The sequence below is a fragment of the Sinohyriopsis cumingii genome, chromosome 12, assembly GCF_028554795.1.
Source record: "Sinohyriopsis cumingii isolate HCF-2022 chromosome 12, ASM2855479v2, whole genome shotgun sequence".
Lineage (NCBI taxonomy): Eukaryota > Metazoa > Mollusca > Bivalvia > Unionida > Unionidae > Sinohyriopsis > Sinohyriopsis cumingii.
In genome coordinates, this window is record NC_142972.1 from 91,195,124 (window position 1) to 91,222,084 (window position 26,961).

The following is a 26,961-nucleotide window of genomic DNA, read 5'->3' on the forward strand; positions in this document are numbered from 1 at the left end:
GGGGTGACCACAATACAGTGACAGCTTCACATATCCCTGCAAGACTAGAAAAACTGTACACATTTCCAAGCTATTTAAATGATGGTCACTTTTTCCCAGTCCATGAAGAACAACACCCTCTTCCAGGTAAGCATTCCATCCCAAATCAGATGCATTGGTGTCCAAAAAAGTGACATTTCATTGTGTGAACTGGGACTCTTCATTTAGCCATCAATGCAAGCAGTGGTGAAAATCTGAACCTACCTGGACTTTTGCTGATGAAAGGTTCTTGTGTAGTCTCCAGTATGCTAGAAAAAGGATCTGAAGAGTGCACCAATAAAGTCTTTATGGAACCAAATCTGTAGCAGAGTTCAGAAACCCCAGGAAAATAAAGTAAAAGCAAGCTGACAAGATCTTGGCTGGAAGAGCTGTTATGAGGGACAGGATTTGGCCAATTCTGTCTAAAGAAACACAAACCCTTAATAAGGATGATCATTTAAAGGTTGAAAGGTCGATTTTGAGCCAAAACTTTCCAACTTTTATGACACAAGAAAGATTCAGAAGTAGAAACAAAGCGTTCTGTCATTTTCCTCCCTCTCAACTGTGACTTTTTGCAGAAGGGTGTGAACATTTCTCTTTCACCCCTTAATTAAGCCAGACTTGTGAAAGAAAAGATGGTGGGGTTCAAAACCAGTGAATGGACTAAGGGGCTGCTCACCAGTTATTATGTACTTTTGAAAGAGTGATGTATGTAAAGTGAAGCTGTTTGCATTTAAAACATACACGATGGAGAGAATGGTGGCATATCTTTATCCTATATTAATGTAATGTGGATGATATTTCTTTGGATATTGTACTTTTGGAAATTGTACATGATTTAAACACACTGCAAACTAAAATGAATGCTCCCTTGTGCTAAAAAATCAGCCTGAATTTGTCTAAAGTACACTATCTATAGCAGCTATTAAAATAGGGAAAATGAATTTTGCCAGACCTGACAATACCAGCTTCTGAAAGGGCAATGAATGAATTACCAAATATATAAAATGTAAAAAAAAGTTATCAGCTCTTTTTTATACAATTCAGGGTTGCACAATTTTTTTTTAACCACCAGTCCAAGACAAGTGGTTTCAGAAAATTCACTAGTCCCACCTCACTCTTCACTAGTCCCACCTTACTTTTCACTGGTCCCAAAATGGTACTCACTTGCCGAGATTTGATGAGACGTATGTACTTAATCCATAGAAAAAAAACCAAAGGAAATAATATACAACATAATTATTTCTTAAAAGAATTTAATTTTTAAAAACAATGGTTGTTATACATTTGGCTTCTTCAGGTTCATGTATATATTTTAGCTCATGGATTTTAAAATATGTCCATGTATATGTCTGCCACCTTCCGAGTCATATATTCAAGACAGGGATAACAAGTACACTCAGTATCCGTCTTACGTTTTATCCCTCCATTTTCAAACAAATTTACCTTCTCCGAATCGCTGTTATTACTTTCCTTGCGAAAATAATTTAGCAAACTCATTTTATCCACAGGGTAACTATCAGTTTGCTTGACAACTACTTCTAAAGTGATCAAAAGATCAAATTTCTCTTTTAAATACGAACTGAAACAGCTCATTGATTAGCGTAATTGTTTCGCTTCAAACACAATATCGCATGTGGAAGTTAATCATCTGTATAATCAATTATAAATTAAAGAATCATTACTGTCATTTAATCAGTTCATAAAAGAAACCAACACTGATGTCGGTAAAGTACCTTTCATTAATTTAATTACACTGACTCACTGGATTAAAACCATAGTGAGGCGCTGGTTATGATCTAGATTGAGTAAACTCATTGCAACAAAACCACTTACAACACTGCTAATTGATCATAATGGCTTTCTTTTGTTTGACGTGTTTTGATTTGCCGATAATTTGGTCGCTTAGCCCAATATGCAGTCAAGCGGTAACAGGATGTAAATGTATACATGAAGAGGAGTAGAATCATGTATTCAGTATGCCCGGAGTGCATGATTGGCCACATAAAGGTAGATATAGTGACTAAAGCACGAAAATAAGGACTAGCCCGACTTTTTTAAAAAGCACTTGTCCCGGACTAGCGACTTGGAAAATTTTACTTGCCTGACTTCAAAAACGACTAGTCCGGGACGTCGGGCTATGGGATTTGCTCAGCCCTGCAATGTACCTCTGAAGTTCAGGAAGTGAAAATGACCAAGTGGAGCTAGCACTTTTTTGAAAGGTGCACATCTGGAGTAAGGCCAAGCTGTATACTCTATAACCCAAATTACACCCATCAATCATATATCAAAATAAAGGGAATTAAAGGTTCTTTGAATTATACCCAAGATATACAAGGTCTTTTTTAAATAGCCAGTGAGGAAAGCAGGAGAAATTCTTTTTCTTTAAAATCCTAACCTATGCAAAATATGAAACTGTAGAGCGCCACCTAAATAGCTAGATGCATAAACCAGTGGCCAAAATGTATAAGAGCAGACTGACCACCCATTCTGATGGTTATCAGAACTTGTCCAATTTTGATCAACTTTTGTTTGGTATGAATGAAATGTTTTTTTATTAACTTGTTTGGCATGCATTGATTGTTTTACAGCAGTGAGTAATATATTACTGACTTTCATATGATCATTAAAAATTAAATTGTGTGAATTGCAAAAGATATAAAGACATGAATATATCTGCTGATTTCAATAACATACTATAATAAGCAACTTTGATTTGCAATAGTAATAAAGTTCACAACGCATCGACATTAATTGTGCCACTCAAAATATTTATCGACATTTCAACATTTCCGTGAATCTGAATAATAATTATTGTCATAAATGGAAAGAAAGAACAAAATAAATAAAAAAGATGCAGAGAAAAATAGCTACATAATGTGTAGATATTGGCATAGTTGCCAACTCCCAGAGTACAAAAATACTGCTTATGACAAATATACTGATTTTCAAGCACAAATAGTGCTTGTGAAAACTTTAATGGATATGTAACTTTTTACAACATCTACAAAAGAATGGTAATAACTTACCTAATTATTTTGATGTCAAAGATGCATGTGTTGAACTCTTGCACCTTCTGAATGGGCACCCGAATGGAACAGGGTGACCATTCAGAAGGTGCAAGAGTGCAACACACTCATACTCAGACAAAGGCTGTTTATAGGAACAATTTCCTCACCTTGTTATTTCATCATTATTGATTCCAATGTACCATCTTTCATTGATGATCTGAACTCTGTGGGATTTTTGCTCTTAACTTTTTTTTCGTTCTAGCACATGATTAATCTTTTGTGATTTTACTGTCTGGAAAAAGTGTGTGAAATAGACCACCACCAACTCTAGCTACTGAATGAGGAAGGTTCATTTCTAAAACAAATTTAGTAGAACAAACTTCTGATCAAATTACATTAAGGTTCTCTCTGGTATTTATACGTGTTGTAAATTTAGGTTGTGTTGTTCATGATGAAGCAGCAACATTATGTTTATTAGCTTTATCATGCTGTATTATGTCATGGGTGTTTCCATGCCCAATAGTGAAATCATAATTACACAATTTGCAAAGTGCAAAGTTCTCTCCTTCACTAAATTGTTTATCAGATCTAATCATGATGGCATAATTGTCCTTCCTGTTCTGTTTTCTTGTCTTTGCTGGATACAGTTCTGAATCTTCTCCTTCCTTTTCGACATGACTAGAACTTGAATGTTATAAAGATGAGATACAGTGATAGCAGTAACTGCTCTGCAAAGTCCAAAATGGTGGTTAAAGAATGGCATAGTAGCTTTGATTACGAATGAACCAATAATATTTTGAAACTCTATATCCATATATACATACAATACACTTACTCTCTTACATCACAGATGCCCGTTTTAACAGAAAATTGTAAGGAAATTTTTTTATTAAATTTTTCTATTGATAAAAATGGATTTTTAACAAGAAAAATGTACTCCCATATTCAGGTCCAAAACAGGACACTTGGCAGCTATGTATTGGGTAAAAATAATGGAGCAATTCAATATTAATTTACTCATCACCTGCTTTAAATTTAGGCATATCTCTTCAACAGAGGAACATACAAAAACTAAGTTCTAACTAAGTTTGCAATACTAGCATACAGGCAAATTCATAATAACAGACAATGATTGAGAGTGATTTGGATTTTTAACCTAACTTTGAAACTTTTTCAGTCATATCGCTAAGATTTCTGCAGTGTGGCAGTTCATAGTGACGTCTAGCACTGGGGCATCATGTCACAGAAATGTAGCAAGATGTCCTACCCAGTCACCAGGCTGATCAGTCCTAACACTAACCTCATAATACTAAGCACCAAGCCAGGCCACTGTTTAGTACCATTTTTATAAATCTTGGGTATGACTTGACCAGGGTTCAAACATGTGACCTCCTGCATCCACAACAAAATTGGCAAAAATATACTTAAACTATTAGATCTTAATAATTTCCCCACAGTTAAACATTCTAATGTTTAATCAACTTTTTCATATATTTCTCACTTGTTGAATTTGAACGCAAAATCAAAATGTATGCTGGAGTTCATCAAAATGAGAGGGACTTTATTTTTGCCTCTTGGCTGTGTGTTCCAAGAGATAGAAAAAATTTGAAGGACTTTTTGACTCTTTATGTCATCCAAGTGTTAGGCACAATAAGGGCTTTATTTTTGCCTCATGACTGTGTGATTCAAGTGTTAAACAAAATGAGAGCAACTCTATTATAGCCTCTTGACTGTGTGATCCAAGTGTAATTTATACAAAATTAGAGGGACTTTATTTTTCTCTTCTGATTGTGTGTTGCAAATGTTAAACAAAATCATAGCAACATTATTTTCGACTCGAGCTATAAAACAGTGAATTCAGGCACTTGAAAGTGAAGTTTTCCACTTCACCCAGTCATGTGAACCCTGATGGAAGAAAGAAACTGATCCAAGAAAGTGTGCTACTATATTAAATGATCACTGGCCTAAACTTGATTTTAGTGGTCTCTTTCAAAGACCCACTTGTTGTTGAATTTATGGATTATTATTATTGTAGAAATAATACCTGTATTAAGTGATCATCTGCTTTAAATGACCATGTTCTAGTTGTCCCTTAAGTTGAATTATTGCACAAACACTACTTAATATTAAGTGATCACCTTCCTTAAACAGCTACTTTTTAATAGTTCAACATAATCATTGTTAAATTAAACAGTATTAAACATGAGCCCATCTTGAGATGCCATTTCTTTCAAGTTGTTTTGAAATGAAGGACAAAACCAAGCTAATTACAGGACAGTACGAGATCAGAGAAAAGATTTATCACTTTCTACATATACATATTCATAGAAGACATGCATATCCTTGACACACCTGTCATGCTGGAGACGGGGGTTAAATTTAATTAAAATGAATGATCTGGTTTGGTTTAGTGCTTTATGGCAGAGCAACACAAGTATGTTATTCAGTGCCAAGGAAATGGAAGTAAAGTGCTTTGCCCAAGAACACAATAGAGTAGTTGATCCAGCCACAAAACGTAGCTAATTTGTAGACAGTACAAGATATGCGGAAAGGTTAAATTCTCATACTACATGCACTTATCCATTGTATTCATGCATTCCACTGTCATACTTGTCATGCTGTAAACAGGGTCAAGTTTGATTAAAATGAATAAAACTGAGCTAATCATAGGACTGTATGTGATCAGAGGAAAGGCTAATTTCTCATATTATATATACTTATTCGTAGAATTAATGCATCCCCTTGTCACAACTATCCTGCTGGAGATAGGGGTCACCTTACCTCTCCGTCTTTTTTTTGGTGGCTCAAAAGACTCCTGCTGAGACCCCATGGCAGAGGCAGCATCTGTTGATGCAGTGGGCAGGTTGGATTTTCTCTCCAAATTTGTTCCTTTTGCTGACAACTGTTTCTGTTTCAAAAATTAAATAAGACTGGTAAAACTTTCTTGCAGAAAATATATTAAACATCCCAACACATAGTACGACTATGCAAGTTGTATTCTATTATGCATAACATTTTGGAAAATTCTGATAATCTAAACATTTTATGAATTGCACAATTTTATTACTTCCATTATGCTTGTACAATTAAAGCTTTCACAATTTCACTGTGATGTCTGAATTTCAAAATATTACATCAAACAGTATGTGTAGCCTGGAGAAGACATCTACCTTTTTATAATGTCACAGTGTAATAGATATCTCTTCTGAATCAATATTCTACAATCCTGTCATCATCAGACCAGTTCAGCTGGTATTAAGACATCCACTTCTGTGATGTCAGCTATGATCTGAAATAGGAATTTTACTTGCTACTTGAGTAGCATGCTTCTGCATGCTTAAAAAACACCTTAGGAAGTTATATGTACCTAGTGGAGAATGTAGTTGACTGGTTCTTCGTTCTCAGCATGAGAGCCACCTGTCAACCTCTTAACAGTGAGTGCCAAGCGAGGCAGCTGTTAGCACCATTTTTATAAGTCTTTGTTATGGCTCAGCCAGGGATTAATAAAGTCAATAAAACAAGGGTGAAATTGGTTATAATTAGCATATTGTCATTGAAATGCATTATAAACATCCTCTTGTGAAAAAAATCATATTAAATATCCTTTAGTTTGTTTCCAGAAATTGTCTAAAAACCCTTGTATATGAAGAAATATATACAGAATAATATATTTCTATATATTCTATATTTCATGATTTTGCAGTTTTATAATGCAAAAGTTTGAAGGCCAGACAAATACAGCAACAGTCCATTAATATCCCAATTATATTAATGTAGTAACTACTGTTTTTTTTTTCTTCTTCTGGAAGCTGTTTTATCACAATGACTTATCTCTACAGCAGATGCAGAGTGTATATTCATTATGACATCATCATCACTTATCTCATGATTTTGCAAATTGACTAAACAAAAGTTGCAAGACCATACAAACAGCAGGGCCCTGTTATAACAATGAATTAACATTAGCCTATGTTTTTGGTTTTTTTCTTCTCAAAATTGGGATTTCTTATAAAAAGCCATGTTATCACAATCGCAGATCCCAACTGAGTCACATACCAAAGGCAGTGTTGCTTAAAATGAATATGGTTGCTTTAATCCATCAACTTCAAAACTGTAGTTATGCAGATTAGCTTGCCAAAAATTTAAATTCTGCAACATATGCATGTTTAAAACATAAATTGTGGCATATTTTCATTTTAGAAAAGATTAGTAAGTCTTAAAATCACTCCTGAAACCTCCAGAAAACAAAGTTCATACTATAATGTGGTTATGTCAGTCCAGAAAACATAGTTCTTACTACACTGTGGTTATACCAGTCCAGAAAAAATAATCTTTACTATACCGTGGTCATGTCAGTCCAGAAAACATAGTCCTAACCACACTGTGGTTATGTCAGTCCACTATTTTGTGGTTATGTCAGTCTGCCTTACTCAGCACTACCTTAGCATGCAAGCTAAGCCCAACAAGTTTGCAACTGATACCAAAGTGATCACAAAATATTTAATATCAGGTGACCACATCTCAGAATTTTCATGATTCTCAGCAACTTGAACAAGTGCCGATGAAGTCTAAGAATCAAACTGCAAAACATTGTTCAGTAATCAGGAGAAATAGTAGTTCAGTTGAAAGAGTGTTTGACTCATAATCCAAGAGTCACGTGTTTGATACCCAGACAGGTCAGCTACTGATGTGTCCTTAGGCAGTTGGTAAGGCACTGTAACTCACATTTGTCATGAAATAGCCAACAATGCATTTAAAATGCCATCAAAACCAACCAAATAATAACAATAATTCAGTAATCTGAAAGATGTTTTAAAGTTTAAAATCTCAGAAAGGATATTTCTGTTAATTTATTAATACCTTTGAGAGGAAATATTTTTATATATTCTCTTTGCAAAATGACAAAGATTCACCTTTCAACACTCAAAAAGGTATCTGTTTTGCTGTGCAACTTAACCAGCATGAAAATAATATGATAATTCTGGCCTCTTTGTACCGGACATATATCATACATGTAATTATATAACAAGTACATCTAATGTTAAAAATCTTTATTTATACCTGTAAAATTTTATCCAGATGTGTTCCCACTAAAATCACGGGGGGTACACTGGATTTAGGAGATGGTGCACAGGAATGAATGGAATTTAGCCAAACTTCAGTCAGTTCTGAAAATAAATCACAAATAAGAGTAGCATGAATGGCTAACTATATGCCCACCCAATTTTATACAGTTATGTAGACACATTAAACATTTTTGCAAAAGCCCTTTAATAGTGGCTTTGGCCTTCTTGTTTTGAACTCCATATAGATGGTTTCAACTTATCCAAGGTGCAAGCCATCCATAAAATTTGGTCCAAGTCTGTGCTTTAGAATAATTGTTGTAGCTTTTAAACCAGATTTATCATTCATCAGTGACCCTGACATATGACCTTTGAACTCCAAACTAGGTTTTTTCCTTTCCCCAATGGCATGCCATCCACAAGTTTTGCTAAAGTATACACATCATCTTTATTCTTCCAGGCAGTGACTTTGGTCTTACAACAAGGGCAAGCCATCTGCACATTTTGTTGAAGTATATGACACAGATATATGTCATTGTACAGAAACCATTTTTATTTTTTCTTCCAGACAGTGACCTTGGTCTTTGACATTCTGACTTCAAATCAATAGTTTTTCCGCTACAAGAGTAAGCTATCCACAAAGTTTGTTTCTGAAGGTGATGATGAACACAAGTTATTTTGTCGGGAAAAAATTATTTCAGTTATTTTACATTTAATTTAATTGCACATAATTCAACCACTGACCTAAAAAAAATCAGTTGAGTTTTTCTTATCATATGTACGAAAAGTGGTAACTATAGATTTTGGAGAACTCAATCTATTATGAGGAAATCATTTTTCTTCTTTCAGTTATAGGGATCTTAACTTTAATGAGGCCAAAATTAACATGATTCTTCCTTACCCCAGATAAAAGCCATCCCCAAGGATCAGTAGATGGTGAAGTACTTGAGTTGGTATGTGGAAACCAACTTGGTAACAGAAAGATTGGCCAGACAGACAAAAGGACTACATGATACAACATTAATTCCACCTTTCAAAGCTGTTTTAAGGTTTTAAAATTTCACTAATAGTAAAATAGGTGACTACTATATTTTCATATCCTACAATGTACACATAAGCAATAAGAGACAGTAGCTCAGATATAGCTTATTATGCTGACTCTACTGTAAATTTATTTCTATTTATAAAAAAGGTGGCCTGCATGTCATGCATGCCTCAAAGTTTCGATAATAAGGGTATTTTATTTAGCTAGATAAATAGTAGTGCACACTGTAGATCATTCTGAAATCCAAAGAGGCAGAATTAAATGGTATGGAATTAAACAGAGGGTTAAAAAAAATTATGGTTATTCTTCGATGTGGAATGGCGCACATCAACCCATACAGATGCCTGAGTAATTTATTTCAAGGTTCAGGCAAGACAGCCATGACAAAGTGTTTTTAAATGTTGTTCTTTATCTTCCATTATCTCTTCTTTCCTCTTGGGAATAAAACTGTTTTGACCCTGCATTAGTGTATAAAGTAACTGAGAATAATGAATTTATTAGTACATCAGAACTTACCATGAACTTTACACCTCATTATTCCTTTACTATCAAAGTAACACTCATCGGCTACAAGATCAGTAACCTGTTTACTGACATCTGAAACCAGAAGGTATATGGCTCGTCGTGTGAGAAATGTCTGGTGTGTTGTGTAAAAGGAGTATTGTCCTGCAAAATCCCAAATTGTCAGTTTTGCATTTTCACCTGTATCATGTTTTAATTCATTGGAATTTTCTTGCAACAATTTTAACACAGGCATTGCATTTACTTTTGACTGGGTAAGATTCCTCTGAATTATGGCTGAAGGCGATTCTTTTAGCTGACTCCCAGCAGCTGAAAGGTCTAGGAAATAATCTTGCTCAGGAGAACGGCAATATAATACTTCTGTATCATTGTCTTCAAAAACAGCTTGATCCCCTTGATGGCTCACAAAAGCCCGCACTCCTTGAGGAGGGATCATGACCTGTTCCTTGTCTGTGAGACTTGCATTGCTATGAGTTGTCTCCTCTTCACGAGTGATGACCTGTTCCTCATTTATAATAATTGCATCACTATCTTTTGTCTCCCCTTGAGGAGTGATTATAACCTGTTCCTCATCTGTAACACTTTCACAGCTATCAGGTGCCTCTACCTGAGGAATGATTATGTCCTGTTCCTTGTCTGTAACACTTGCATTGCTATCAGTTGTCTCCCCTTGAGGAAGTATAACAACCTGGTCCTTGTCAGCCACTTTGCCCTTCACCGACTGTGGCTCACTTAGAATTCTGACAAGTCGCTGCAGTCGATGATCCTGATCTGAATCTGAAAACACAAAAAGTAGCAAAGACAATTTAATTCTGCTTTGTACTTGCAATGAAAATGAAACGTAAATTTGATGCACACTTTATCATCTAGTGCACAACCTCTCTACCACTAATTTAAGCAGGTGTAGATACAAATCAATTTGTTATGTAAGATTTGTTATGGAATTAGCAAAGGTGAAGACCTAGCTAATAACGTAATCATGCCTATTAACAAATGTTCTGATATGTACTAACAACTCCTTCCATAACCGTTGTCTGAGAAACAGTCCTGGTCAGTGAAAGAAAGTCCATTTTTGCTAATAAGACATCATAACTTCCAAATTTTTTTTTTAAAAAACATGTACCATAAATACACTGGTCTCATTATAAAAGCAATCAATACTTCCTGACTATATGTTTTAAGCTGCTCCTACCTCTGACATTTCATCATGGTAGAAATCTGTAAATGTATGCATCCTCTCAGCAATTACTAAAATTATTGCTGGCAATTAATATTGTTATTATTGCATGTTGTATGTTTTCTCTTTCTTGAAATCAAGTCAAACATTAGGTTTACTTACAGAATCATATATAGCATCAATATATTTTATATAATGAATATCTTGAAGTGAAAATTTATGTCCCTTGTTTTGGGGTTTTTGTTTCATTATTTATATTTTCCTCCTTAAGAATAGAATATTTTCAATATTTTCTCTTTTCATTTTCCCAATCTGTAACTTACACTATCTCTTCATATGGGTAAGCAAGTACAATGTAGCATGTTTCATATAAATAATGACATTTTAAACAATATAAATATATGATTTATGGAAAGACAAAATATCGATACATTATAAACAATGTACATAAATTGTGATTTACGGAAAGATAAATGCAAATACATACACCTATTGATAGTATTAAATATACGACTGACATGCCAAATTTACTTATTTCAAAGGAGTGCTTCGTTCATTTGTATTGCAAGTCTTTTGTAAAAAGACTGTTCTTAAAAAAGACAGGAAGAAAGCTGTATCTGAAGAACTTGGAGGGAAAAGAAAGTCAAATTAACATTGCTGGCAACATAATGTAAGTTGTGGTTTACTAGCCTTGACGGTAATTGATGAAAGTTCCTGAAACACTATAATCAATGACATATAAGATTAGAAGAATTACTACACTACGCAACTGGTTTTTGTTTTTCAGCAGGTACATGTTTCAAATAGGAAGAAAATTAGTTAAAAATATAATGGTTGCTGGAACTAGCAGCTGATTACAGTACATACAATGTGTACATGTATATCTGACCTAATAACGATTTGAACGAAGCATTTGCAAAATTGACATTATAAAGAGAAATTGTATAGAATAGGGGCGATTGCGGATATCATATTTGATTACCGGAGATGATATTTGATAGATGTCATCGATCTTTATAGAAAATACTGGATTTCATTCAAACCATCATCGAGTGTAACCTTTGTAGGTCACTGCCACTGCTGTTGAGAGCTCACTCAGCATGTGCAAGATAGGTCCAGTATAGCATACCCGAGCAGAGGGCGATATGAGTGACAAAAATTGCGGTTCAACAATAGATTTAGGATAAATTTCTAGTAAAGCATTTTTCCCTGATGGCAACTTCAATAAATATATCTTTATAGTTTGAAATAATAATTACTTTGCATAGATTTATAGTCTCAAGATGAGATAGGATTTTCCAACTTCTTCAACATCCAACACATGTCTAGAGTATTCCAACTTTCAATGATATTCAAGCAAAATTCCAACTATACAGTATTTAAGGCCCAGGGGAAAGTTCGAATTGGTAGCAAGAAAGTTGGTGCACAAGCAAGGAGGCAACAGAGAATGTGAAGCCCAAATTCATTTGGTATGTACAGCAGCACACAACAGCCGGGTGAAACAGTCAATAGAGCAAGACATGGGTGTTTCCCTTAATTTTAGATTTTAGTTACTTCTATAATTTACTTAATATTTATTTTGCAATTATTTTTATTGCGTTAACATTTTCGTTAGTTAAGGAATTTTAAGATATGTAGATCTAATGATGCAATTATTCTAAAATAACAATATCTTCACTTTTAACATTTCATCTGTAGTCCGTTTCCGTGTGTTTGAGGTATGTATATATGTGACATTTAGTTCTGGTTCTTTGAGAAGAATTAGTTGCAAGTCCCAGATGTATCAATGTGAAAGAGTTCGCCTTGACTTCGGTATACATGGCAGTTAGAAAACTTTGTATAGATGATCATTGATAACATTTTCTTACCACATAAAGCCACTTTCTTATTAATCATGTGTGGTCATTGATCGAGCCCAACTTCTCATCACATACCACACTTCAGCTAATATTAAGTGTGTAGTCACTGAATAAGTCCATTTTCACCTCACATACCATGCCTTCACTAGTTACATTGTGTGATCTTTGGAGGAAAATAATTATATCCTCAAATCACACCTATTAAATTCTATCAATGCATGTGTGATCATTGAAGATATACATTTATCTTCAGGTATCATACTTTATTAGACTGAAATTCTCGATCTGATGAACTTATTTGTGTTCATTAGGCGAACATAATCTTCCCCCCGATACCGCATCCAAAATTCCAGTAATCGTCGATTAGGACCCCATCTAAGGGACACAACTATTTTCTGTGTTGGAAACAGGACAAGTTGCCTCCTTTGACCTATTGCATTCCTATTAACTCCAGGTAACGTTATCTACGAGAATTCTATGTGATAAAATCGTTTCCTAGATTGTATATTATGAATAGTATCCCCCCCCTTTTTCAGTCATTAAAGAATAATATACTAAGCAGGAGACAAGTCATACAGATACGGAAAGTTCGTGATATTTTCTCCTCCATGTCAGTGACTGAAAGCAAGGATAAAAATCAGCCTAAAAGAAAAATACCTAAATGTCAGGATTAATGTCAAAGTTTGCATTTCCACCACTGCAAAGCATTTCCATGAAATTCGGTGATTGCTGAATATTCAGTTCACTGCTGTATAACTTATCTGAATCTTGCATCTTGAATAAATATGCACAGTATGAATACAAAAGTTTGACTCGATCATGCTTTTAATCCAGTTTACTGCATCATGTGTCTTTAACAAATGTGGGATCAATGTGTCTGGGGTTATTCTATTAAAAAGTGAAAGAGAAATAAAGTACTTAATGGTCTAAAACCGTTACAAAAAGTTAACAAATTAGATGACTTTTGACTTCATTCAGATATTCAGGAGAATCATACTTCTTGCCAAAAAAAGGGACATTCAGACACCTGCAATGCCCTGGCACTTTCATATCATGGTGTTGTATAACCTGTTTCCAGGCCTTTCAGTCTTTAACAAACTGAAGCTGCATTCATAATTTTCCTGCATTTTTTTAATGGTATATCAACAAAATTATATATGCCAAGGCAAATCTACCAACTAAGTCATGGCTACTCCTGTACAAAAATTCAACTCATGAAAATGCCCAAAGTAACAAAATCATGGGAATTCTCCCATGTATAGTATGCAATCCTATGTTCCAAAGCCTTTAACCGTTACAAAAGTTGTTAAGAGCAAAGAAATAATGCACGTTGTCACTAAATTATCTTCCTGTTGTATTTCTTACACTGCCCAGTAAATTACAATGACTGATTGATTTATGCATTATCAATTTATCCAATCCTATGGTAATTGTTCTTCTACTGTTCCAAATTTGCTTTATCTAGGATTACAACAAACATGCAATGGAACAATCATACCCATCCATTGAACAACTTTTACCTGTGATGCTGTCACTTATACTCATCATTTAAACAACTTTTATATGTGATGCCATCAGTCATACTGGACCTTGAACTCATAATGGTTAAAAGATAATTTGTAAAAAATGCAACAGGAATCATCAGCACTTACATAATGCATGTTATTTATTGCAAAAAGGTAACAGTGCGATGGCATGTGAGGAAGAAATTACCCGAGTACGTATCATATTGTTTACAGTGTACCTTTCTCTAACTTTCCCACACACCCATCAAGTATGTCCTAACTGTAACGCCATCAAGTAAGATTATAAATTATTCTCACATCTTGACAAAGCTGCAATTTATTATTGCTCTTACTTTGCAATGTTTAGAAACCTATTTTAATTAAGATAATTATATTATCCTGTATTTTATATGCAAATTCAAATATAACAATAGTTCCAACACAAGTGTTGTAGCAGTGTTTTCTGATGCTGTTCCTGTAGGAATAGAAAATAACTACACCTCTCCCTCGATAACTTGCGCACAACGGGGTCCACAAACATAGACCGCACTATAAGCGAGGCACAAACTACCGAGGGACCTCCAAAAATTGAAAAAAAAATGGCTTTGACATCAAGAAAACTGTAGGGGGGAGAAGCGTTAGGAAACTGGGCTGTTTAATGACTGAATCCTCATTTTACAATCATGTCCACAATAATTTTTAATAATGCGCTTTTTCTAATGAAGTTGTTTGTTATTCTCTTTAAATAACATTTTTTTCTCTCAAAATATCCAACATATGAAAGATCATTCCAACTGGTTTGAACAACCATCATGTGTACGCAAAAAAATCTGCTTATTACGTCACTGCTTTTTGTTTTCTTGACGAGTCTGGTTCCCATACTGGTATTTAATAGTATCTTGCCAAATTGGTAGTCCACAATTTGGGAACTAGACTAACTGTTGATACACCACCAAGCAAGACATTTATTTCGTGATATGTCTACATCGAAACTCAATTTTTTATTATTCAGTTAGTACAATGTTAATGTCGTTATTTCATTGGAAGTAATAATGAAATTTCTTATCATCCCTGAGGATATCTCTAAATGCCAGTTCAAGAATTCTCTGAAACTCGCTTGCCCACAATGGTCCGGATCTGTTAAATCAAGCTCTTTACTTTATGAAGTATTCTTATGCTTTGCCTAGTTATCTTTGATCACAGTTATCAAAGAGTCGGTTAATTTATGGTAGTTTCTGTTACATACACAATAACATTTATTACAGTGTTCGATTGATCAAATGAAGTGAGTTCACCCAACATACGACCGAGGCCGCTAGATTTTAAGTTAGTCCGATTTTTGTGCCTTTCGACTTTTCTTTTATTCCATCTCCTTTTTTATTCAAAAGACATAATTAACATGATAATATAAAGGAGGCCAGCTTTTAATAAAGTGCACTTAATTAGGTTCTCAGAGAAACGCTTGCAGACATAGCTGTTACAGGAGATTGACGCACTTTATGTTTAATTACAAGAGGACACGATGCGCTTATGAAGATTACACTTAAAAAGAACTAAAAGATGGAACTAGAACACAAATTTCAATTGATTAAAAAAATTATTTAACTTGTATTTATTTATCAAAGTACTGCCTCCACTTGGCGTGACATTTTCATTGATTGTAATTTCCTTACATATCATTAATTGCGGTGTACTCGGAATGTCGTTTGGAAAGAAAATGTAAACTATTGTACGAGTTATTTTTAAATTTGATATTTCATAGTGTTGATTAAAATTTCCAGATCCTATCTACCGTTTTCAATGATAAAACAAGCGATACATAGAAGTTTCTGTTACCAATTTTGATTGCGATTTTCTTCAAGTTCAACAAATATGGATAATTTTTTGGGGTATTTTTGGGTTTAAAAAATGGCATCCACGCCTGACACCGCATTATAAGCAGGTTTGTGAGTTATCAGGGCATGAGTTATTGAGGGAGTGGTGTACTGGCAGTAATCATCAAACTGACAAGTCGATTTCTTGGTGTGCAGACGAAATATTTATGGAATGAATGCCTCTTTAAAGAGGGCACAATTTGATTTAATTTATGCTCTTGGTTTTTCCTGACAATCAACCAAACCCATGAGAGAAAAAAGTCATGGTTGAACTGGTGAACCAGGTGCTCGTGATTGTTTCCATTGTGATAATTTAAACTTGGTTTCCTTTCTTTCTACCAGTACTTGCTGACAAATCAGTAGGGTATCATTTACCATGGTAACCCACATCACTGGGTCATGGATAAGGTTAACAAGTAAGTGATACTATCTAGCACAACAACAATGGTTACATTACATAAGTGTACTCTTGAAAACTTTGAGACCTCACGTTTCTATTAACCACAGCAATGAGATACAAAGAGGCTCCACCAATGAAAGGCATGATCATGTGCTTTGAAAGTTTGAAAATGTTATGGTTAGTAAGGTATTTATGATTAAATAAGCAATAAAGTATTTATCGGCATGTTCAGTTTCTACTAATTTTGTTATTTTTTCCAGTCTGTTATTATATTAATTCACTGTATAGAATATCTACATGCAAGACATGGCTGTTGGACCGGTCCTTGGTGTATGTGGACTTGGGTAGTGTAGGGACAAGCAATTCAAAAGAGAAATTTTCAAGCACTGCATAAGCATCAGAAATATGAACACTGCTTTTCTCTTTGTGAAAACAAAGAAAAAGCGGTAGAAAAAGCAACCTTATGTTTCTTTAAAACCTTATAAAAGAATCTCAATAGAAACAATGGCAAGATGGTTTAAATACATTTAAATGAAAGCCGGTATTTATATCGAGCAATTGAAAGCTTCTACATGGTGTAATTAAACTTCACAAGCTTATAAGACAAGGTGACATTAAATGGGCTTTTTCAGTTGGTCTTTTAATTCAGCATTTCATACATATTACTGTACAAGTGTGTAGCAAGCTAGAGCTCAGTGATCCTTTCAATTGACCATGTCAAGAGGTAAAATGTGCTTGGGCTACAATTATTTGAGCCATTGCTAAGAGTGATAAATAAATCTCACACACACATCCACGCTCCTTCTAACCTGAGCCCCCAGTTCCTCCTGCATTGAGGTTGTCTGGTTAATGGCTTATATGGTGTTAGTACAGATACCACTCACCATATAGCTATGTTACAAAGCAGGTTAGCATGCAACAGAGGGTGACTAAAAGCCAAAGGGTGCATACAGGATAAAAGCAGCATATACATTCATGTGAACAGAATGAAAAGTACAATACACACAACACAACTAGATTGCTAATATGCTATATACTAAGAGTCAAACGTTAATACCAGAGCTTAATAATCCCACTTGTCTGCTCATATTTATGAGTGGTGGCTGAGGAAGCACAAGTCACTTCTTTAAGATTTTCATACAAACGGAAGAGTGGTATCGGTATTATAAAAAGTCTTAGATGTGTATACTTGATCCAGGTAAAGTATAAGTTCCAAGACCAACAGACCATATTAGGTTATAATTGTTAACTATGATTTTCCATGTCATCCCAGTTTGTTCTGATGTACAATTAAAATGTCGGCACACAAGATATCCAACATCAGTATATGCGTCAACTTTATGAGAAGTCACGCTCTCAGACTTCCAGTTAGCCTGAAAATCACCCAAGTCTTCATAATTGACATTATCCGAGTCAAAGGTACCAATCAGTTTTCATCAAATCATCTCTGTTGATTTTGCCAAAGAAAAGCTCATGATCTGCAGTCGAACGAAAACATAATTTTTCTTTTAACAGTGTCCATGTATTTATCAGACAAATGCAAGATAAACATTAAACTGGCATAATACACACACAGATTGCCTTAGAGCAAGCAAATGTTATTTTATTCTATTCTCAAATATACATGTACTGGGTTAGAACTTAGTTTGTTTTTGTGGTAGCCATATTTACCATGAAGTTTTACCACCTTTTACCAAAAGGTTCCCAACCTTTAGAAGTGTAAGGACTCCTTTACATCACTGACCCTCACATACAATCAGTTGTACTAAAATACTGCTTGGAATAACCACGTGACCCCGGGGGTGGGGTTCCTCAACCCACATCTTTGGAACCACTGCACTAGACCACACAAACATCTGAACACAGTTCCAAATTCTTGGTCATAATATCATCTAGATTCTATGCCACTGTGAAAAATTATATAGTAAAACCTGTCTTGAGAGACCTCTGTTAGAGAAACCATCTGTTTTAAGAGAGCAGGATCTCCATACACAGATTTATTGATTGTATAGTGTTATTACCTGTTATGAGAGACCACCTGTCTTGAGACCAATATTTTTTGGCAGAAGATGTGGTCTTTCAAGACAGGTTCTACTGTACCACAATTAGCCTGTCAGTGGAGCTATCTGACATTACTCAAAAATTCAGCAGTGGACAGTTTGTCAGCCATTTTATTTCTCATCTCTGCCAAAGAAAGAAGTCATTTAAGCAACTTTTTTGTCATTCTGATACTGCATCTAAACATCTAGACCTTTTTATAGAATGCATGTTCATTTCAGAATTCGTAAAATATATAGTTCTGAGTAAAGATTCTCAATCCAGTGGCCACCTCAGTTTTGCTTGGATCCACAGAAGGACTGTGCTTTATCATTTTAATCTGATGGCTCTGTCACAAGTCTAATAAATCGGGGGTAGGGGGCTGGGAAATTGTTTTCAGTCAGAATAATTTTGTTATCTGGAGTTTTAAATCAAAGATAGAATATTTTTTGCAATCTATTTACATGCCAGACAATCTTTTTTGTTGCTAATCTTAGGCTCCCACCAAATAAAATTAAATTTAGTGTAAGAAACTACAGAACTATTCAAGATGAATCTTCATTTATGGACATGTTACAAAATAACTTGATATGCTTCACCTTACAGCATGTTTGTATAAAATCTGTTGGTATTTTATGATTATGTATGGCTACATACTTTTTTTTCGCCGTGTCCATTCAAGGGTTGATAAAGAAGCATCACAACAATTGATGTACACATCTATGCCCTCCGTACTATGTCTCTCTAAAATGTTAACCTCCTCTCCAAGTAGTCGCTTTATCAGGGTTGTCTTCCCCACACCCAAGTGTCCAACAACCATGACTCTTATGTGGTAAACAGTCTCCTTGCCATCTTTAAGAGCCTCTTCAAAAAGTTGGATGGATCTCTCGTCCATGTTCAAAATTTCTACTGGGACACCTGTGTATATAATAGACAATATATATATATATATATATATATATATATATATATACACACACACACACACGTGTATTTTATGTTTGTATATATACACAGTATTATCGACACTGAACTAGATTAAAATACAAGAACTTCCTTAAATGTTTTGAGAGCTTGGCCTGAGCTTTCAAGCTATCATCGTTATTCATCTTAATAATGGTATGCAACATGCATATATCCTATGTTAATAAAACTTACCATATACAGCTCATTGGTTTTCATTTGTGCATAATCTTAAAAGTGGACCCAACTAAATAAATCACAACTTGGAAATTTTAATCTGAAAAAAAAAAAACATATAGTTGTGTTATGTATACCTGAAAGGCACCAAAAAAGAAAATGATATTTAAAAATAAAGTCATTGTAACCCAGATGTTAACCATTGCCCTTTAGCTTCTATACTATCTTCTCTAGCTGCAACTACATTACTTTCTGTTCAGAGATTCTGCCAGGAATTTATTTAATAGGGGTTGGGGGTACACACTAGTTATGGGGGGAGTACATGTAGTTCAAAAAGGAGGGAGAGGAGGAAATGGCCATAGTTCACTATATACTTAACACTTCAATATCCATCTACATTCTGTTCAAGTCCGATTTAAATCAAAATCTTTAAAAGATGTTGCCTCTAATTGTATACACATTAATCTGCTAATGTTTCTGAGCTTGATCTGTTCCCCACCAGTGTATGAATATTATGTGCTGAGATGCCCCCTGGTGACTGGGCATATACATAGCTAGCTTAGCCGGCTGTAACAATTAGTTCGAAAACTGTTCCTTTTGTTTATTATTTACTTTTTATTCACTGCTCATAAGATAGTTCACTAAAATAAGCTGTACTAAAGTATCGCTTTCCTGAAACGGTACTTTAATGACAACTATTCCCGATCTCCTATATGTTCATTAAAGCTATATTAGGATTCAAAGTCCATTAATTCCGTAATCTGCTTGTTCAGATAGTGGTACATGTAGTTTGATCAAATAAATATATGTGCTTCCTAAGTTTATTTTTAGATTATTTATTAAATTTATATGAATCCTTATAAGACTATATGTAGCTATGCTAAAGGTATTTTAAATAATGTATTTTTAAGAAGTACAGTTAACCTTTTTGGATATACCCTCATTATTATATTATACAAAAAAGCTGATTAAAAATTTAAATCTAAAAATAGCATGTAGTTACTATTTTCTGGACCTTGGGAATTTGAAAACACGCCAAAAATATGAAGACTTTGTATAGCACCTTAAATTCAATAAATAAATGATGCCCCAATAGTTCTTCCAGTGAATTAAGAAGACAGTGAAAACATACATCCCCATGTTTTTCCCCATCTAGGATGCGGTAAATCCTCACACACTGTACATTAGAATTAACCTTGCATTCATTTACTCCGAAAAAGAAATATAATCCAAGTAAATCAAAGAACATAAATCTGTGTTACTATTCATTGTTTCAATTACTTTTGGTCTTGTACCTGTGGACTGAGCAGTAAATAAAATATCCAGACAATACTTTAAAACACTCCTCAGTAGGGCATAACCGACTTTTGATCTGGAAATCGGATTCCACCGGATAGTATGAACTTCCGATTAATCGGAGTCGGACAAGGCAGGAACGACCGATTCGGATAATAAAAATAATAAAGTTGAATTTCTATAGCACCGTGTCTAACACTGCGTGTCATTCGATAGTGCGTTAATAAAGTTAAATAAGAAGTCAGAAAAGTCCAATATGGTCAACACAACGGGGTGAAACGATAATACTTGAGTTAGACCGAAAGATTTAAATTTATTAAAATATATAATACAGTCCTACCCGTTTATGTCAACATCCTCAATAATGAAGGCATAATACTGAATACATTGACACATGCTAATGAGGTATTAAAAGAAAATGATTCTTACAATCGTAAATATAAATAAAGTTAATAAGGAAACTTTCACAGCACAATAAACTTGTTTCAATCACCGATCACTCTGGAAAATGCAAGAATCGATCAGATTTCATTGCTTTTATTTAAGTCGCTGCAAGAGGCCAACTTTATAGGACCAAACAAAAGCCTGTTTTATTTTTATTTGACCGCGACATTAAAGCATGGCGGCAAGATCAACTAATTGTTGAATAAAGTACAGGATGGAACTGGCCGCTTGCCGACATAAATGATTAAGGCGGGAAAATTAAAGCCTGGCGGCAAGATCAACTAATTGTTGAACAAAGAATGGGTCGGAACAGGCAGCTGGTTTCAGTGCATTTTACAAAAATAAAAAATTTCATGGATTCTTTGTGGCTTTGAACTTCGTTGCATTTTGCTATAGTCCTGCCATATCCTTCCCCTTGTGACATCGGTGTGATATGCAAATCGTGTGTAAAACGGTTTAAAAAGTTAATTTGAAAAACCTTTTAATTTAGCATTTCCGATTAATTGAATTGTATCCGGAATCGGAACAATTTCATGCCCAAAATCCGGAATCGGAAATCAGTAGAAAAATGGTAATCGGTTATGCCCTACTCCTCAGGAATAAGAAAAAGTTAATCCCTATTTATAAGCCCAAAGATTGGTGTGAACAATGACCAAATGGATTAATGAGATCAATTCACCAGAAGGTATCTCTAAGTTAGTACAATTAATTTTGCACTAGCTTTATTTATTTCTTTACTTTTCACTCCCCTGGTGATTAGTAAATTTTTTTGTATTATGTTTTTGTTTCTTTGGGTCTTTAGCACTTGATGACTTTTGGTAGCCTTGGGGTTACAAGTTTTTGTATTGTACATCAAGCAAATAGTTAATTACATACCAACCATGATAGGGATAACCGCCTCATTTTAAATATTGAGTGGACTTTTTGTAAATCAATAAGCCATTAGTGGTGTGAGACCCTGATCCAAAAATCAAAAGGCAGGTGAAATGAACTCAGAAATTATGATAATCAAGGACAGGGACAAATTGAAATGGGACCAATAAGTGTTAAACCAAGTGATACAAAGCTGAGCACTTTTAGAACACAAGTAGAGAACAATGTGTTACTAGCTTTCCAACCATCGGGGTGTCAAACCCTCAACTTTGGAAATGCTACAAACATACCGAGACAAGGAGAAATATTAATGGCTCTACAAACAATGGGGATAGACATAAGAAAAACTGACGGCCTACAAAATGGAGGTTTTAATAAGTATGTTCTACACCCCAAACAATCTGATACTCCCCTACTCAGCACAAATACCATTGAAGTTAAAGGAGTAATGGCATCAGTAAGTGAAACAGGACCTTTGTAAGAGAGATTGAGGCAAAAACAACGGAAATTCATATTTCAGGCCTCCCTCTGGAAATTGATATGAGAAGTGATAAATAAAATAGAGAGCAAGCTACTTATCAAAGTTAAAACACACAAAATGGCCACAGTCTGGGGCTTTGGCCCCATAAAAACTGGGGTAAGAATAATTCTTATCTCCAGGAAGGAAGCTAAGAAAATCCCCGTTTTCTTTTATGTAATGGGATTCGGAGTAAAGACATGGTACAAGGGTAGCGAATTGGACAGGAAATGCCCCAAATGTAGCCAAACTGGGCATGACCCCAAAAATTGCAATAACCAACCGGCTGCACCTACTGATGCTAGCAAGGCTGCAGGCGACAAAAACTGCCCAAACAATGACCCACAGGTACAAATAGGGAATTTAATCTCAGAAATCAAATATGAGATGGGCAAAAATGTAAACAAGGAACAAATATCCCTACAGGGTATGACATTACCGGAAATTGACAAAACGGAAATGGGGAAATCTCCCAGATAACACCTGATTGGGTAAACATCTTGAGTGCGAACAAGAAGGGGATATATGAAACCCCATAAAAAAAGGGGCAAATGGAATTAAAAAATAGATTTACGTTCTTTGAAGTAGAGAAAAATCCCTCACAAAAAGAAGAAGACCAAACAGAGGAGGAGAAATCTAAACTATATGGGCTGAAACCTCTAACCTCAACGCCCTTGCCTGAAAAGAAAATAAATAAAAGAAATGCACTCTCAGTTTCAAGCTCATCTCAGGAAAGAGACGAAACAGAAAATGAACGAAACCCCCAAAATGGCACACGAAAGAAATGAGGCCAACATTATGAAACTAAAATTAAAAAAGACAAGATAATATCGAGGTGGACGGCCAAATGGACTATGACAAATCAGGAGACAACGACGAAAGCAACGAAGACTTTGAAACGGGAACGGAGTACAACAGTGACGAAAAGGATACGGATAACACAACTAACATGACAAACAGGAATGAAGACACAACTTGAGAAACTACTCCAATAAACAGTGGGGGGGGGGGGGCCAGTGTCCCCACAAATTGAACAAATATAATAATATTCTAATCTAACCCTTAAACATAAACAAAAAATACAAGAAAATAAACATAATTGAATACAACCACTAGTGCGGCACCCTGGATGGAAAACAAAAATGGAGGGAAAAAAACTTCCGTTTATTGTCACTAAATGCTAATGGAATTAACAAGGATAACATACTAAACATGAGAAATGACTTGGATTATGATGTGCTTTTTATACAGGAAACTCACAATGGTTTTACAAGGGATCTAATTGCTTTAATTGAGGAGAAATTAAATGGGATTTTAATATTAAATGATTTTAAAGGGAAGGATACTAGGGGAGGAGTAGCGACGCTAATAAAAAGGAGAAAAGACTTAAATTGGGAAAGGAAAGAGGAGGGTGAAAACTTCAAAGGGAGAATGATACATGTTGTGATAGAGGGGGCACATTTTGTAAACAGATATATGCCAGCAACCAAGTATCAAAAACAACATTTTTTTAGAAAAACTGTCAGACATTAACTGGGTGGGGGATAATATTGACAGAACAGGAGAACTGACAACAAAATGATATACGATTTAAGCCAGAGATGGAAAACTTCCTTAAAAAATACATAAACTGGTCATGTGTATAGATTTTTAAATATGCTTAGGAGAGAATATACGTACGAATACAAAATAAATAAAGGTAGCATGCTGGATAAGTTTTGCTGTACAAATTTTTACAAAACTATATGTAAAGATACAGGGATTATGGACTTTAAATTATCAGATTACAAATAAATATATACAGACTTGAATATTAAAAGTAACAGCAAATGAGACAAAAGGGAATTGGAAACTCAATAATAAGATTTTAGAAGATCAAGATTTTGTGAGAGAAATAAAGACAGAACTGAAGAAATTTGAAGATAAAGGGAATAAAGACATAATCATTGAATGGGATCATTTAAAACTAAATATTGAAAAGAAACAATAAACTACTCCAAAAGAAGGAAGGAAAAACAAAAATGTAAAAAGAGGCAATAAAAATACAATTACAAAAAGAAAGCACAGCAGAATTAGATAATAAGTTAAAACATAGATTAAATAAATTAATAGAAGAAAACAGAGGTAGGGAAATTAGGGCAGGGAAACTTACTAGACTATACAAAAAAGCAGAAGGACTATACAAGAGAGAAGAAATGGGGGGGGGGGGGAATGCATGAATAGCCTGAAGTTGAATACAAAGGAGACGACATCAGGTAAAAATGAAATTCTAAATTATATAAAGGAATACTACAGCAACCTGTACAAGTCGCAAAACACAGAGGATACTAACATAGAAAAATATCTACAGGGAATTGAATGCGAGACTGTATCATCAGAACATAATGACTTGTGTGGTGATTTCATCTCGACAGAAGAAATAATACATAGCATTGGGAAACTAACAAAAGGAAAATACCCAGGAGATGAACTCACCCTGAAGTTCATCATAAAATTCTGCAGCGAGTTGTCGCCCATACTAGAATGGTTATTCAATAAAATACTATTAAGGAACGATGCTATGACAAAAAGTATGAGACGGCATAATACCGCTAATATATAAGGGAAAAGGAGGTAGAGAGGATTTAAAAAATTGGAGGCCCATCTCCCTCGTAAATTCAGTCTACAAAATTTTAAGCAAAGTATTAGCTGAAAGACTGAATCAGACATGTGGGGCAAAAAGGAGGGACATTCAAAATAACATCCTAAGCATCAGAACAGTAATAGACTATGTAAATGAATGCGGTCTAAAAGGTGCTATGGTACTTTTTGACCAGGAAAAGGCCTTTGACAGATTAGAATACAACTATATACAGAAAGTATTTAACAAATTCGGCTTTGGAAATAATTTCCAAAAGTGGACTAAAATCTTGTACAGCAAAATAACTTCAAGAATACAGGTAAATGGAGCAAACACATGGAAAATTGATATCCAAAGATCAGTGAGGCAAGAATGCCTGCTATCTAAGCTATTATACGTAATAGCAATTGAAATTCTAAGTATAAGAGTAAGACTAAATAAAGAGATTGATGGCAATAAAGTTTCAAATATAAAAGAGAAGGTAAAAATGCTACAGCATGCGGACGATTGTATGAACTTCATTAGCGATCCAACTTCCTTCAAACACCTGGAAAAGGAATTTGAAAAATTCAGAAAGGCATCAGGATCTAAAATTAATCATGAAAAGACAGAAATTTTAAAAAGTAGGAAACTGGCGGGGAAATCACCTAGAATTACACCCTCACCTAATTAAGGAAAGAGTAAAAGCATTAGGTATCTATTTTGGAAGAGAAGTAGAGAAAGAAAACTAAAAACAAATGAATGAGAAAATAGAAAAAGTATGCAGAGATCTTGGAAACGCATAATTACGCATATTTGGATGCCAATTTGTGATCTGCGATGCAGAAAATCACAGTCGGGAGTCCTCCATACGCATGCAATTGGTGTGCGACAAAATTCAAAGACTTGCCAGTCCCGCTTCAGCCACCTGCTTTGTAGGAAAATGTGTTGATCAATTAGCTGTGCGGATATTTACAATGACAGAATTCAGTGACTGAAAGACTCCTTGATGTACATACATGTTGCCAATGTAAGAGTACATCAAAAAGAACATGATGCAATAGTTGTACAGCAAGTTCAAAGGCTTTGACTGGCGGCTGGGTAGAGAAATGTACTGATATTTACAGTGATTGAATTCAGAGTCAGCAAGACAGAGGTGTACATGCAGTCATTTATAAAAGTACATCAAATAAACAACTTTAGCTTTCGTTATTGTGTTCATTTCCGAATGTATCAGAAAAAGTAGTGCATGTGACCTCAGAATCAAAACATGTTGAGACTTAGACAAAATGCCATTCGTAAATTTGGATAAGTATTTTGGGGTTAAACTGCAAACTTAAGAAGATTGTAACAAGATTCAGAAGAGTGCTAAAGCTGCTAGAATTGATTGTTCGGATAGGACAGTAGCTGAGTGTAAGAAAGTGTGTGATGCCTAGCTTAGCGTTTGGAATAAGTCCTTACTTGGTCTGACAAAATTCAGTATCACTGATGGACGAACAAGAGCTATTTAAGAGGTACATTGACTGACCATAATTTTTTAAAATGCCCATCGCCTTAGCCCGGTTAGTTCTAGTGTTGTAG

General features: G+C 34.8%; 1 protein-coding gene across 1 annotated transcript in view; it reads right to left on the bottom strand.

The window, feature by feature from the left end:
* Nucleotides 1–324: 324 nt before the first annotated feature.
* LOC149786970 (uncharacterized) overlaps nucleotides 325–26,961 on the bottom strand; it is a 45,370-nt gene continuing 18,733 nt past the window's right edge. Inside the window, exons 5-9 of the mRNA XM_089976009.1 lie at nucleotides 19,169–19,429; nucleotides 9,654–10,436; nucleotides 8,091–8,197; nucleotides 5,811–5,937; nucleotides 325–440 (exon numbers count right to left, since the gene is read on the bottom strand). Of these exons, the coding sequence (XP_089832135.1) occupies nucleotides 325–440; nucleotides 5,811–5,937; nucleotides 8,091–8,197; nucleotides 9,654–10,436; nucleotides 19,169–19,429 (1,394 nt within the window). The remainder of the gene's footprint in view (nucleotides 441–5,810; nucleotides 5,938–8,090; nucleotides 8,198–9,653; nucleotides 10,437–19,168; nucleotides 19,430–26,961) is intronic.